The sequence below is a fragment of the Lissotriton helveticus genome, chromosome 7, assembly GCF_964261635.1.
Source record: "Lissotriton helveticus chromosome 7, aLisHel1.1, whole genome shotgun sequence".
Lineage (NCBI taxonomy): Eukaryota > Metazoa > Chordata > Amphibia > Caudata > Salamandridae > Lissotriton > Lissotriton helveticus.
Window position 1 is genome coordinate 32,442,126 of NC_136068.1, and position 13,572 is coordinate 32,455,697.

The 13,572-nt window shown below is 45.2% G+C and overlaps 1 protein-coding gene across 5 annotated transcripts in view; it reads left to right on the top strand.

The window, feature by feature from the left end:
* The window catches only part of LIPE (lipase E, hormone sensitive type), a 288,252-nt gene that overhangs the window by 175,227 nt on the left and 99,453 nt on the right, over positions 1-13,572 (top strand). For all 5 annotated transcript variants that reach the window (XM_078651309.1, XM_078651311.1, XM_078651310.1 and 2 more), the window contains one exon: positions 11,660-11,750. In XM_078651309.1, the coding sequence (XP_078507435.1) occupies positions 11,660-11,750 (91 nt within the window). The remainder of the gene's footprint in view (positions 1-11,659; positions 11,751-13,572) is intronic.

Consider the following 13,572-nt stretch of genomic DNA (forward strand, 5'->3'; position numbering starts at 1 on the left):
GCGCCAGTTTTTTTAAATTAACTTCTGGATTTTGTTCGTATGTATCCCAAACTTTGTGACACAAATCAGTTTTTTAAAGGGCGGTTTATTTCTAGTGCACACTGAGAAACGTGGCAACATTATTTTACATAGGCCTGATATCCGTAGTATTCACGAGGACTGGAAACTAGCATACTAGAGGTGGACACAACTGTAATTGCGTCATTAATCGGACATGGGGAATAACATATGCATATTGGTCATGCACACATAACATATGATGGATGACACGTAGGGACACAGAACATGACAAAATTTACTTTTCCACATTCCCTCCTTGTCACTACGTTTCCATCAGGAAACATCAATATTCATGATACCATCTATCATTTCATACAGTACCATTTGTTCATCTCGAATTGTCTTGGAACGAGATTTAGAACGGGGCTTGGGACTAGGAATACAAGAGGTAGCACACATGCCGCAAATCGCAGGGCCACATTGTATACAGAGGCAGCAGCTGAATATGATCGCTACTGCAATACCTAGGAAGGACAAGACTTTCCATCCCCATGTGGAAATTATATTCCAGAACCAACCGGACCATGTCCAGGTGCCTGGATTCTGGTGTAACAGATGGGCAATTTTATGGAGTCTGGTTATAGCTGAATAAACAGACGGCGCGTTATTTGGAATGAAAATGCAACAACTGGATCCGAGGACTCTACAGGCCCCGCCCCTATCGGCCAGTATGACGTCAAGGACGAGACGATTCTGGAGCACAACAATTCTCATAAAGGATTGCTCTTCGGTTAAGTTACCTAGAGCGGAGGCAGTCTCATCTACTACTGCTTCAAGGGTTCTTGTTAACCTACGGATTAGCTTACTGTTTACAACTGTACCTAAATAAGGGAACACACCTTTATCAATATCAATGAATTGTTCTGCAGCAGTTTCAGTATAATCGACAATCGGGAGGTTTCTCTTGTGTCTAGTATGTACTAGGAAGGAATTCCTATGGTAGTCAGGTGGGGCTAGGAAAACAGGTGGCAGTAGGAAGGCAATGTAACAGGTTCCCTCCCAATCGAGGGGCAGACGAACATATGCAGTTTGACCACAAACAAAATAAGAATGACGTGAAGCTTTAAAAATAGATTTCCCACTGTCACTATACTTGACAATAGTAGTACAATCACTATGTCCTACGTGTACGGAACCCTTATTTCGGACACATAATTCGCCTTTGACTGGTAGTACTGAAATAGCAGGTGAGTCTGGAGTAGTATCAGACTGAACATTCAGGACCATAAAATTCGACGAATAATTACCTAAATTATATACTTCATTTTCTAGATCTAAACCTGTTCTGTGGGGGAGACCTTGCTTGTCTGGGAAACATGTGCTGTTAAGAAAAGATATATCTGTTGAGGATGACGTTAACGTGGACCATGCTCCACACGAACCATTATGTGAAAAGGGACAAGGAAAGAGTGGCAGAACTCCCTTTGACGTCTGGAAAGGGGGGAGTCGACCACACACCCAACAATTAGTGGCATTGCTGGTCTGGTGTGAATAATGCAGCATACGGATGAAGGTATTGTTACGCATAGCGAGGCGGTATGAATATTCGTGAGGAGGCAGATCACTAAACGTGTGTTCTACTGTAACATTAGAATGCATATTTACATGAGGGACTGGGAAACACAGGAAAAATGCGTAACTAGTGCAGGAAATCATTATGCTGATGAATAATATGAAACTCAGAAAAACGATACATCGGTTTGAGTTTTGACTAACTCTCTCACTATGGGGGTCTATTTTATACATGTCAGAAACAGTCTAACCGTTTCACCTAGGGGAGGACTTAGACAATCAAACTGGCTGACTTATTTTACTAGACCGGAGTTTTTGCTTATACTCCTGCTGCGGAGTTTTCTCTACCAAGGGAGGGGTTGTATCAATGTTATTTGCGGGACAGTCCTTAGGAACAATGTTTTGACAAGTCTTGATATCCTGGGAAATGTTTTTAGAGACCGGTTTCAATCCGTAGAATTTCTTGACGTGCGAAAGGTGTACCCAGCCGCGGCGTCCTTCCAATTTCACGGCTGTACGGGTGGTGAGGAGGACCTGACGGGGCTCCTTCCAACGTGGCTCCAGCGGACTTGATCTGTCAAAGTTCCGGACCATCACCATGGAACCTGGAACGATTTCATGCGGTGCCACCTCGGTATTGTCTGGAAATGCGGCAGCAACCTGTGAACGACATGAGTTGAGGGCAGACATCAAGGAAGCTAGGTAATCTGTCAGCATATTACATGAAACATCAGTAATACCTCGGGGTCTAGGAGTACCCCACATGTTAGGGGGGCGGCCGAATACGACCTCATACGGGGACAGACCTGATCTGGAATGTGCGACCATGCGCATATAAAACAAAGCGACTGGCAGAGCTACTAGCCAGTCCACACCCTTATCTTTACATATTTTTGCAATTCGAATTTTCAGAGTCTGATTATGTCTCTCGACTAGACCGGCTGCTTCGGGATGGCGTACACAATGGAACTTCCACTGGTACCCTAACAACAGGGAAACGTGCTTCATCAACTCAGATGAGAATGGCTGACCGTTATCAGAATATACGACTCTAGGGAGTCCATATCGAGGGAAGAACTCACGAACCAACTGCTTGGCAGTGGTCGCGGCTGTGTAATCTGGGACTGGATATGCTTCTGTCCATCTGGACAAAGCGCATACAACTACAAGGACATACTTGAAACCTCGACATCGCTCCATCTGAATATAATCCATCTGGAGGACTTCAAAGGGGTGGTCAGGAGGCTGGAAACCACCTTGTTCCACCGGGACACTTTTACCTGGATTAAACTGACAACATATCATACAGGTACGGACTTTCTGCTTGGCTGCAGCTCGTAAATGTTTGTTGAACCAAATGTTCTGGATACTGTCTAACATAGCTTTTTCTCCTAAATGTGCTGGACTATGTGCGGTATTAATGATGACTTGAACCATAGAGTCGGGGAGAAACCATGCGGTCCTACCCTTCGTCACCCATCCTTGATCTGTCTGGACCCCTCCTTGTTCGGACCATTTCTTGATTTCTTCAGGAGTAGCATGTAACTGGATATCTATGACATCTTCAGTAGGGTCCTTAACTGTCATACATGTAATCGGATCTGGGGTGTGTGTCAGGTTAACTGGAATGTCTAGAGTCTGTGCTGTAAGCTTGGCTGTGCGATCTGCTAGATCATTACCTTGAGAAATAATATCAGTGACTTTCGTATGTGCTTTGCATTTCATGATAGCAATGGATGTCGGTAAATGTATGGCATCTAACAGAGCTTGAATAAGGAGACCATGCTGAATCTTGGTTCCATGAGAAGTCATGAAACCTCTCTCCTGCCAGAGCACTCCGAAGTCGTGTACAACTCCAAATGCGTAACGTGAATCTGTGTAAACATTAACTTTCAGGTTCTTGGCGTGTATGCAGGCTTGTGTCAGAGCAACTAGCTCTGCTGCTTGAGCGGACAGAGTGTCAATACGGTGTGTTTCAATAACTTCGGTGTCAGTAGTCACTGCATACGCGGCGACTGGTTCTCCTGTACTAGTTCTCATACATGAACCATCCACATAAAGTGTCAGGTCAGGATCTGGTAACGGAATGTCTGTCAGGTCCTGTCTTGGCTTTGTCGTAATGTTGACTACTTCCACACAGTCGTGTGTGGCAGAATCTGAACTAACTGATGGTAACAGTGTAGCAGGATTCAGGATGTTGCAGCGTCTAATATCTATGTGTGGCTGGAACAGTGTCAATTCATAACCTGTTAAACGTGCAATTGTCAAGTGCTGAGTTTGTGTTCGGTTTAAAAGAACTTCTACGGAGTGTGGGACTTGTACTGTCAAAGTATGTCCTAAAACTATGGAATCACTTTGTCTGATAGCTAGTGCTGTGGCTGCAACTGACTTGAGGCACGCAGGCAACGCCTGGGCGACTGGATCTAGTGTGCTCGAAAAATAAGCACAGGGCTTGTATTGTCCTGCTTGATCTTGTGTGAGAACAGATAATGCTGTACCTTCGCGTTCAGTAACGAAAAGTGTAAAAGGCTTACTGTAGTTCGGTGTAGCTAGAACTGGAGCTTGGCATAGGGCTTTCTTTAACTCGTTGAAACTAAGTGTATGTTCAGATGTCCAAGGGAGAACAGTCGATACGGCTGCCTCCTGTGTCGTTAACTGTATCAGTGGCTTGGCTAGAAATGCATACTGAGGAATCCATTGTCTGCAGTAAGAAGTGAGGCCGATAAAGGCACGTACCTCCTTCTGGGTCGTGGGCTGGGGAAGACTCGCTATCAACTGGATACGGTCTGGTGTCAACTGCCTACCCCTCTTGGACAGTAAGTGTCCTAAGTATACCACTTGCTGGACACAGAATTGAAGCTTCGAAGGTGACACCTTGTGCCCCATCTCGGCTAGGAAATACAAAACCGTGAGTGACGCTCGCTCGCAGTCACGTTCAGAACGGGCTGTGATCAGTAGATCATCGACATACTGGAGCAGGGCAGTGTCAGTTGGCATGTGAATATTATCTAGTTGTCTCTTAAGTGCTTGACTGTAAATACTAGGGCTTTCTGTGAAACCTTGAGGAGCGCGTGTGAACATATAGCTCCTTCCATTTAAACAAAATCCGAAAAGAAACTGGCTGTCTGGATGAATAGGAACACTAAAAAATGCATTCTTGAGGTCTATTACTGTGAAGAACGTGGCTTCGGAATCAATGGCTGTCAATAGGGAAGAGATGTCTGGGACAACTGGGTACTGCGGAATAATACATTTGTTAAGTTCTCGTAGGTCAATCACTAATCGATATACTGGGGGTGCATTTGGATCAGTACGTTTCATGACTGGAATGATCGGAGAGTTACATACATTGGAGTCAGTTTCTACAACTACTCCTTGAGCCATGAGCTCGTCTATAATTTTGGATAAGGCTGCTACAGCCTCGGGTGGCAATCTGTACTGTCTGATTCGTGGTAACACTACACCTGGTTTGAGAGTCACACGATAGGGTGTGATTTGCATGTAACCTACATCAGTTGGACCTTGCGCCCATAAATGCTGCGGGACATTAGACAGTCTGGAATCAAAATCTCGTAATACATAGTGACCCTTAAAGTCACGTAGGAACAGACGTATTCCCTCTGGGGAACAACATATAACTGCACCTAATTCTTTCAGTGTTTTAATGCCTAATAGGTTTTCTGGACATGACTTAGTAAGTAACAGATCAGTAGTGCGGGACAATGGACCTACTTCTAGAGTGACTGGCTTTGAAATCTCATTAACGATAGGTTTTCCTGAAAATCCAAGGGAAACATTTCTTGAGCCTGAGAGCGGAGCCCCTGGAACTTCGGCGTGACTAATTGTGGTCCTACTTGCCCCTGTATCAATCAAAAACTTTCTGTCTTTCCCTAATACTTGACTGTGAACATAGGGACCTTCTTGATCTACAGGTATCTCGATGAGAGGCAAGCCTACCTCCCTCTCTAGGCTGTTTCATGAATATGGCTGGTACTCTGGATACTCAGACTGTGCATACTGGTACATCTGCGATGTAACGTGCTGTGTTGCAGCAATAGGCTGCGGTGCTGTAACTGTCTGTTGTGCATTCTGTGGCTGAGGAATCTGTGAAACTTGTTCCTGTCTAGGCGGACGTGGTCTTTCTTTAGTCTTACCGGTAGCTATGTTATGTTTCAGAACTGCACACTCATTTATGAAATGACCTGGCTGTTTACAATAATTGCAGTTCCCTTTAACGGGAGCTGCAGAATGACTGGCTTGATTCGGACCCCTCTTCTGACTGTCTTGAGGAACAGATTGTGCAACTAGTACTTTCATTTTCGTGTCTTTCATACGTCTTCTTTCGTGTTCTTGCTCTTCCCTGATTCTATTCTGGTGATACTGGAGCATCTGGAGCATCTGGGACGGAGTATTAGCTTGCCAGGTGCTTTCGACTTTCAGAACTCGGTTTTTAATTGGTGGACTTGAATTCTCGACTAATTTAGTAACAAAAAGGTGAGGGTATGACTCACTACTTGTCTTGAGACCACTGTTGATACTGAAACATTTTTCAAATCTAGAATAAAAATCACTAATATCTTCATCTTGTTTCTGTTTACAGGCTGAGATTGCATCCCAGTCTTCTTTTCTCGTTGTTAATAATCTGGGTAAAACTTGAATTAATAATTCTGGTAATTCTTTACATTTCTCCCCAAGACCAGTACCTGGTACACGTATCTTATCTTCTGCTTCTAGGACTGCCCAATCTATCTTTTTCTCTCCCACCTCCCATTCTTTTTCCTTTAGCTTTTCATACACCCCTTTGGGTAGCAGAACTTTTAACATTTTAATGATATCTGGGTATGTGTATTCTCCCATACGGAGCATGTCTTTTAATTCTCGATGGAACCCTGCTGGATCTTTGTCATGACAGGGAATTAATTTCTTCATTTCAAGGAGTTCCATCTTTGTGATTGGAGTGTATACAAACACTCGTTGCATTTCGCCACCCGTTCCTTTAACTGGGTGGACTTCTCGTAACGGATTCTGTCTGTCTATGTAGAATGGTTTACTTTCTGGGGGTGAGACATGAACAAAATGCGGGTTCAAAAATGTTCTATATTTGTGACGCTGTTCTAAAATGACACTAATTAAATCGGTACCTAGACCTCTCCATTTATACTGGAGTAACTCGTTCAGGATATCATGTAACGGGCCTGGATCAGAATGTTGACCCTCATACAGAGTAATGAGGTGCTGAATCATATACATACCCACCAGTCGCTGCTCGGCTGGGGGCAATTTCAGAAACATTTGTGCCACTATTTCGTCTGGAAAAGTGGTAGAATCAGTAATCCATCGGACTGCTGATCGCACTAATTCCTGTTCATGCATAGTACTTAACTCACTATAACCGATTCGTGATTTCAGAATGTGATCGGTAGCTTGAAATACTTGTTCTAGGGAACCTTGTTCTGGTGCTGGATGATGGAAAATAGACTTGTGTTCTAGACGTAAAGGGCAATCTGGAAATCTAGGTTTTCCTACATACGCTATTCTGGCAGTATTCTCATTGTCTTCCTCTTCAGGATCAGAGGTACTTTCTTTCTCGCTTACTTGTGCTGCTTTACGCTGTTCGTGTATCTTTATTATCTCTCTACGGATTTTCTTGTACATACTTTCCATGGCACCAATGGTATTGTGCTTTCCTTCGGCTATATTATCACTCCACTTTGTTAGAGTTTTCATTTCTTCCGGATCTTTAGACGGGTAATCTTGTTCTCTTATTAGACAGTTAATTAAAAACTTTAATATCATGCGCTGAATCTCAGCTTTCCTTTGAGACATGGCATCACTAATACTTTGTGGGTCATCCCCTGTACGGATGAAACGATATATTCTGTCTAGATCTTCTTTCATATTCGGCAAGGTGACTAGATACTCGGTCACTCTCCTTACGCGTACGGAATATAAAACCATATTAAACTCGCCGGGAACTGGGTCATAGACACATTCGCCAAGGGTTTGCCTGATTTCTGCAACAGACTTATTACTCTTGGGAGTACGCTGTGATGCTTGAGCATGTAATTCGAGTGCTGATAAACGCTGGTATGGCGGCGGGGTTTGAGGAAGACCTCCCCCTGCGGCCCCTAAACTAGAATCATCAACTGATGCTTTTCGTCCTGGCAGGGTCGGTAATTGTAACGTGGGCTGGACTTGTATGGCGGGCTGACCCGGGGGGGCTGTTAAGGGCACCCCGGTGTCTGGAGGAGCAGGAATTACCTGATTTACAGGGACTGGCGGAGCGTGAACAGGATTTGCATATTCGGGGACTGTGTCGTCCAGATAGGACGAAATAAAAATATCAGCTGCGGTCGGTTTGTGACGTAGCTTGGTCGGAACTAATGGTGGCGGGAAATTACTGGATGCCTCTGGGGTCGCTTTTGGCAAGCCCTCAGCAAGAAGAGGATACATACCCTTATTAAGGGCATGCCTCTGTCTGTCTGATTGCTCAGTTCTAACTCGTTCACCTATCTCGATTAATTCTCTTTCTTGGGCTCGTTCTTGGGATTCTCTACTTAGTTCTGACTTTCTGATTTCTTTTTCGGTTCTTTTATGAGCTTCTTTGCGCCATAACTCGATGGCATCTTTCTGTGACTGTCTGGCTTTCTTTTTCCATAATGCTTCTTCTACTCGCATGATGCATTCGGCATCCCATGTACCCGATACGGGCCATCTATACTTTTCTTCTAACTGTCTGGTATACTCTACCCATAAATCTAGATACAATATGGCGCTTATGCCATGTTTCTGATACATAAAGTGACCTGGACTGTCCCTAGGCGGAACAGGAACTGCTTCTTCTAACAAACCCTTTCTAGTTTTTAACTGACGTAATCTCGAAAAGAGAGACATTGTAAACTTGAATCGGAACACAATACAATAGACGAGGAACAATAACAATTGGGAAAACAATTCAGGCATACCACGACATTGGAAATACATTGAACAACATCATAACATTACAGTTCGGACAGAAATATTACCTGGAATACTGAGAACAGAAACACAAGAATTTCTCGAGAACGGAACAGACTAGAGTTACTGGATGCACTGCTGAAACAGTACGGAACATACCGGTCCCATAAAGGGACGCATCAAGACCCGTATCCACCTAGGTGAACACTTCGTTTGTGGGCCTGGGTACCACCAACCCACGGACCAGAGTCAATTTAGATTGACCCTGTCTAGATACTACCCCAGTAATGGTACTCACCGGGCAGCAAGAACGGAAAGCTTCGGACTGGACTGGACTGCTACGACGACGGACGACGAACTTCGGACTTCGGTTACGGGTGGGCCTCCGGATACCTCGGACCTTGGACTCTTGGCTTGGGCTCTGGTCGGGACTCGCCGCGTTCCTCCACCGTCTCGTTTGGATGCTGGACCGCCTCCTCCGTCTCCTCCGTGGGCCTGAGGGATACTTGAAGCAGAAATATCTGCACGTGGCCGGTATGGTTCCGTCACGGCTGCAGAGGGTCAGGGGGTCGGCGTGGCTTCACCGACGCGTGGGGAAAGGGCAAGTCCCTGTTCGGGCGCCATTATGTGGTAAATAAATAAATAATACCCTATTTTTGACTAGACATATATCATAACAGATAGCTCAATAAATAAGAGTCAAGATTCGAGGTAGTAGGAGTTTTGCAGGTTTAATACAGCATAAGGACAGGAACAGGACAACCTGCATAGGAATAGGATGACAGGGCCCAGCAGCTGCTGGGGCTGGGTCTGGGATGAGCGCGCTAACTTTTGATAACAATACACGAGCATATATACATAGCGCAAACACATAGCATTACATTGCAGTAGGCGTAGCAGTGGGTGGAACAGAAGGCGTGACGCGTAGCAGTCGCGAAAGATAAGAGTAAAAGTAGGTGTAACTGGGCGTATACATAGACATGTGGTGCAGACGTAACAGAATATGTCATGAATGGGGCGGAAACATAGGAGGGGGCTACCTAAGGAGCCGGGACCTCTAACCTGGTAGTGCGCGCAAACTGGCAATGACGTGTTACTAGGAGAAGCTGGGGGCTATGAACTCTATGCTAGGAGCAGAGACTAAAGTCTGGAGGGTCGGAGCGACATGTACCTAAACCCTATCTAGTATCTGATGTTTAGAGAACATGTTGATATAAACTAGAAGTCAGGAGGGGAAAGGCTAACTGACTCTAAGACTGGACCATGCATTATTCTACATGTAGTGCGTGATGAAGAATATTAAATGACCATTAAATACAGTATTTCTCTTAACATGGAGCCCTGAAGGCTAGACAATGACGGAAACTATTGATGCAGTTCAGTAGCTTAGGAATGCAGAGAAGGAGGACTGAACTGATAACTGGAACTATAACATATTTTTGGCAGACTCAGAGGCAGAGCCAAGCTGCACCGGGCACTGCGAGGCAGGAAGTAAGTGAAAGGTCGAGGATACAGGTGGGGGCTGTATCGCTCCTCAGCGAGGCTTCAGGAGACAGGAGCTGAATCTGATGTCCAGGCCCTTTTGAGGCCTAGAAAAGGGGACTTTATAATGAAATAACGTGCACACTGAGAAACGTGGCAACATTATTTTACATAGGCCTGATATCCGTAGTATTCACGAGGACTGGAAACTAGCATACTAGAGGTGGACACAACTGTAATTGCGTCATTAATCGGACATGGGGAATAACATATGCATATTGGTCATGCACACATAACATATGATGGATGACACGTAGGGACACAGAACATGACAAAATTTACTTTTCCACAGTGAGTAGTTCCTCTCTGGGGCAAAACCATGCTTGCTTGAGTGAATTTTGCACTATTTTATTTGGATAACCCCCTAACCAACAGTTTTGCTTTCAGTATTTGTGCCTCCCTCGTGTAGTCTTCTTTACAGGAACAATTTCTACGAAGACGTAGAAGTTGGCCAAATGGTAGTCCATCTCTTAGAGCACGTGCGTGATTGCTGTTATATGCGAGAAGGGTGTGTCTTTCTGTGGGTTTTCTATGGAGACCAGTATAGAGTGCTCCATTCTCATGTTATATCACCAGGGCTAAAAAAGCAATTTCTGACTTAGGTATGGTAGAGGTGAATGTTAGATGTTTTTGAACATTATTCAGATATTTTACAAATTCATGGAGGTCATATTCAGAACCAGACCGGATTAGAAAAGTATCATCGATGTAACGCTTACAACATTTTATGTTGGGATTATACATGTTCTGTGCAGACAAGGCATATGTTTGTTCCATGAAATCCATATAGATATTCGCTAGATTTGGGGCAAAAACTGCTCCCATTGATGTTCCAGAGCTGTTGACAGTAGCTCCCATCCGAAAGAAAATAATTGTATTGCAACGCAGTACGTAGTAAGGAAATAATGAAACTCGTGGAGACCTGCAAGGGCCGTGTACGTGTTTCCAACAGATTTTCTATAAGCTGAATACTCTCTTCCTGGGGTATGTTGGTAAACAATGAAAACATGTCAAGGGTGGCTCGCCAATCTGCTTCAATGTTGAAGGGCCTGTTATCAACCAATGTAATCATAAACATGCTATCTCTAATAAAAGTCTCTTGTATAGGGGCAAAGTCTTTGATGAAAAAGTCATATATCTACCGGTGGGTTCTAAAGCTTCAGCTTGATAGGATGGGGAGCCCAGGGGGATTTGTAATGCTCTTATGAATTCTAGGCAGGGTACAAAGTACAGGTGTATGAGGACTTTCCGTATTTAAGGAGGGGAGGGCAGCAGTGCTGGGGGAGGGGAAGGTTACGTTGCTGAGGGTTGAGTAGCCATGGTGTTGAGGTAGAGGAGTCATGCCGCCTTGAGCCTGCAGAGGGCGCCATTGATGATAGAACTGAGGGCCACGGTGCAGTGTGAGTGAGTGGCCTGGGGTCACAAAGAGGAGGAAGGCGGCTACGGGTTTGAGGGACTGCTGGCACTCTAGGAAACAGAGGGGAGGTGGGATCTCCTCAACTCTTGTCTCTTCTCTCTTTCCACCAGCACCCCCACTCCCCCCAATATTAGCTCTCATTCACTCTCTCTCTCTCTCTCTCGCCCCCAGTTCACTCCTTCAATCCGCCCGTTCCTGCAGACCATCGCCATCGGGCTGGTGTCGTTTGGTGAAAACTACAAGAAGCACGAGTCTGGCATCAGTGAGTATATGAGTGTGACGCGGGCTTAGTACGTGTACGTGCAGGGCTAGCAACTAGTGTGGCACCAGTAATTATACACGTGCAAGGGTCTAGTACATGTGTGGCATCAGTGATTATACACTCGTGCAAGGGTCTAGTACATGTGTGGCATCAGCGATTATACACGTGCAAGGGACGGAGAACTAGGTGGGAATCAGTAACTATACACTTGTGCAACGGTCTGGGGCATGTGTGGCATCAGATATACACTAGTGCAAGGGGCTGGGATTCAGTAATTATACACTCGTGCAATTGTATGGGGCACGTTTGATATCAGTATCTATACACATGTGCAAGGGGCTGAGAACAAGTGTGACATAACATAACACGTGTATTTGTAAAGCGCACGTTCACCCATAGGTCTCTTGGCGCTGAATAACAGATGTTTATTGTTACCCAACTCAATGGTACTCATTCTATCGACCTCAGATGGATGAAAGGCTGAGTGAACCCGCCGGGATTTGAACCTGTGACTATGAGGTCGAACACAGACCCCTGCAGTGGATGCATTAGTCCACTAAGCCACCAGACCCGGCCATTGTTATCCATACACTAGTGCAAGGAGCTGAAAACAAGGTGGGAATCAGTAATTATACCCATGTGCAAGGGTCTAGTACATGCGTGACATCAGTGATTATACACGTTTTGCCTGTTAGACCTATAATAGGACCTGAATTGGTCGCTTCCCTAGTCCTGAGGCAAAACTAAACACCAGCACATTTGCCCTTGTACATGCCCCCCTCTTTCTACTCAAGAGGACGCCAGCAGTGGAGAGTCAAACAATAGACCCAGTAAGAAAAGACTCCTGTATTTGGGAGAACACTGGTCCTCAGGGTAAACTTGCATGTCTTGGTCTCACACAGTCATACCACCATCATGTAGGATTTTTGGACATTTACCGATAAGTCTGCGTCCTCCATAAAGTTATCGAAAGAGTTCCACAAGGACTGTAGACCCCTTGCAGTTTGGCCATGATAACAGCATCAGCCACATAGAGGAGCACCTTGACTCGATCAAACAGAGGAGAGATCCATAAATCCTAAAGGTATAGAGCTTTGGCGAGCAGTGGTATCTTTACTCAAGACCGTATAAAGGTTTAAACACTGGTCCACTGTTGACCTGCCACAACGTAAGCCATACTGTGCTTCTGAGAGAATATCCTTTTCCTCAGCCCACGTCCCCAGTCTATCCAGGAGCATTGGCTCAACGACCTTCAAGACAGAGTTGAGAACAGAGATGGGCCTATATACCCAGGGTTGTCCCTGTCCCCCTCTTTGAAGACTGAGACAATGATAGAAGATGCCCATGACTGCCCAGGTCTTTCCCTAACTGCTTCCTTGACAAGTGAGGTCAAAACTAACACCCATACCTCGGCGTCACAGATATACATTTCTAGAGGGGATGCCGTCGGTACCTGGGCCTTCCTCCTGGTTAAGCCAGCTATGCCCTTAGCGCCCTCAAGAGAAAATACCAAATTGGAGGTTCTGCCACCATCCCCTCCTCCCCTCCTTCAATGTGGTGTGTAATCTTGAAAGACTTCTCAAAAAAGGAGACCCATCAAACCTCAGTGATGTGAGACCCCAAAGACACTGCAGATTCAGAAGCCTAAAACGGGCTATTAACTAGTCTCCCGAATTTGGAACTACTCTTTTAGGATGCTAGCTTCAAGCAGGTCTTCCCGGGCCACGTCCCTTAGATCATTCTTTCTCCTCACAAGCTCCATTTTATACTGAGTACACCAACTGACTTGGCCCCAGCCCTACCGGCCTGACCCGACCTCCAC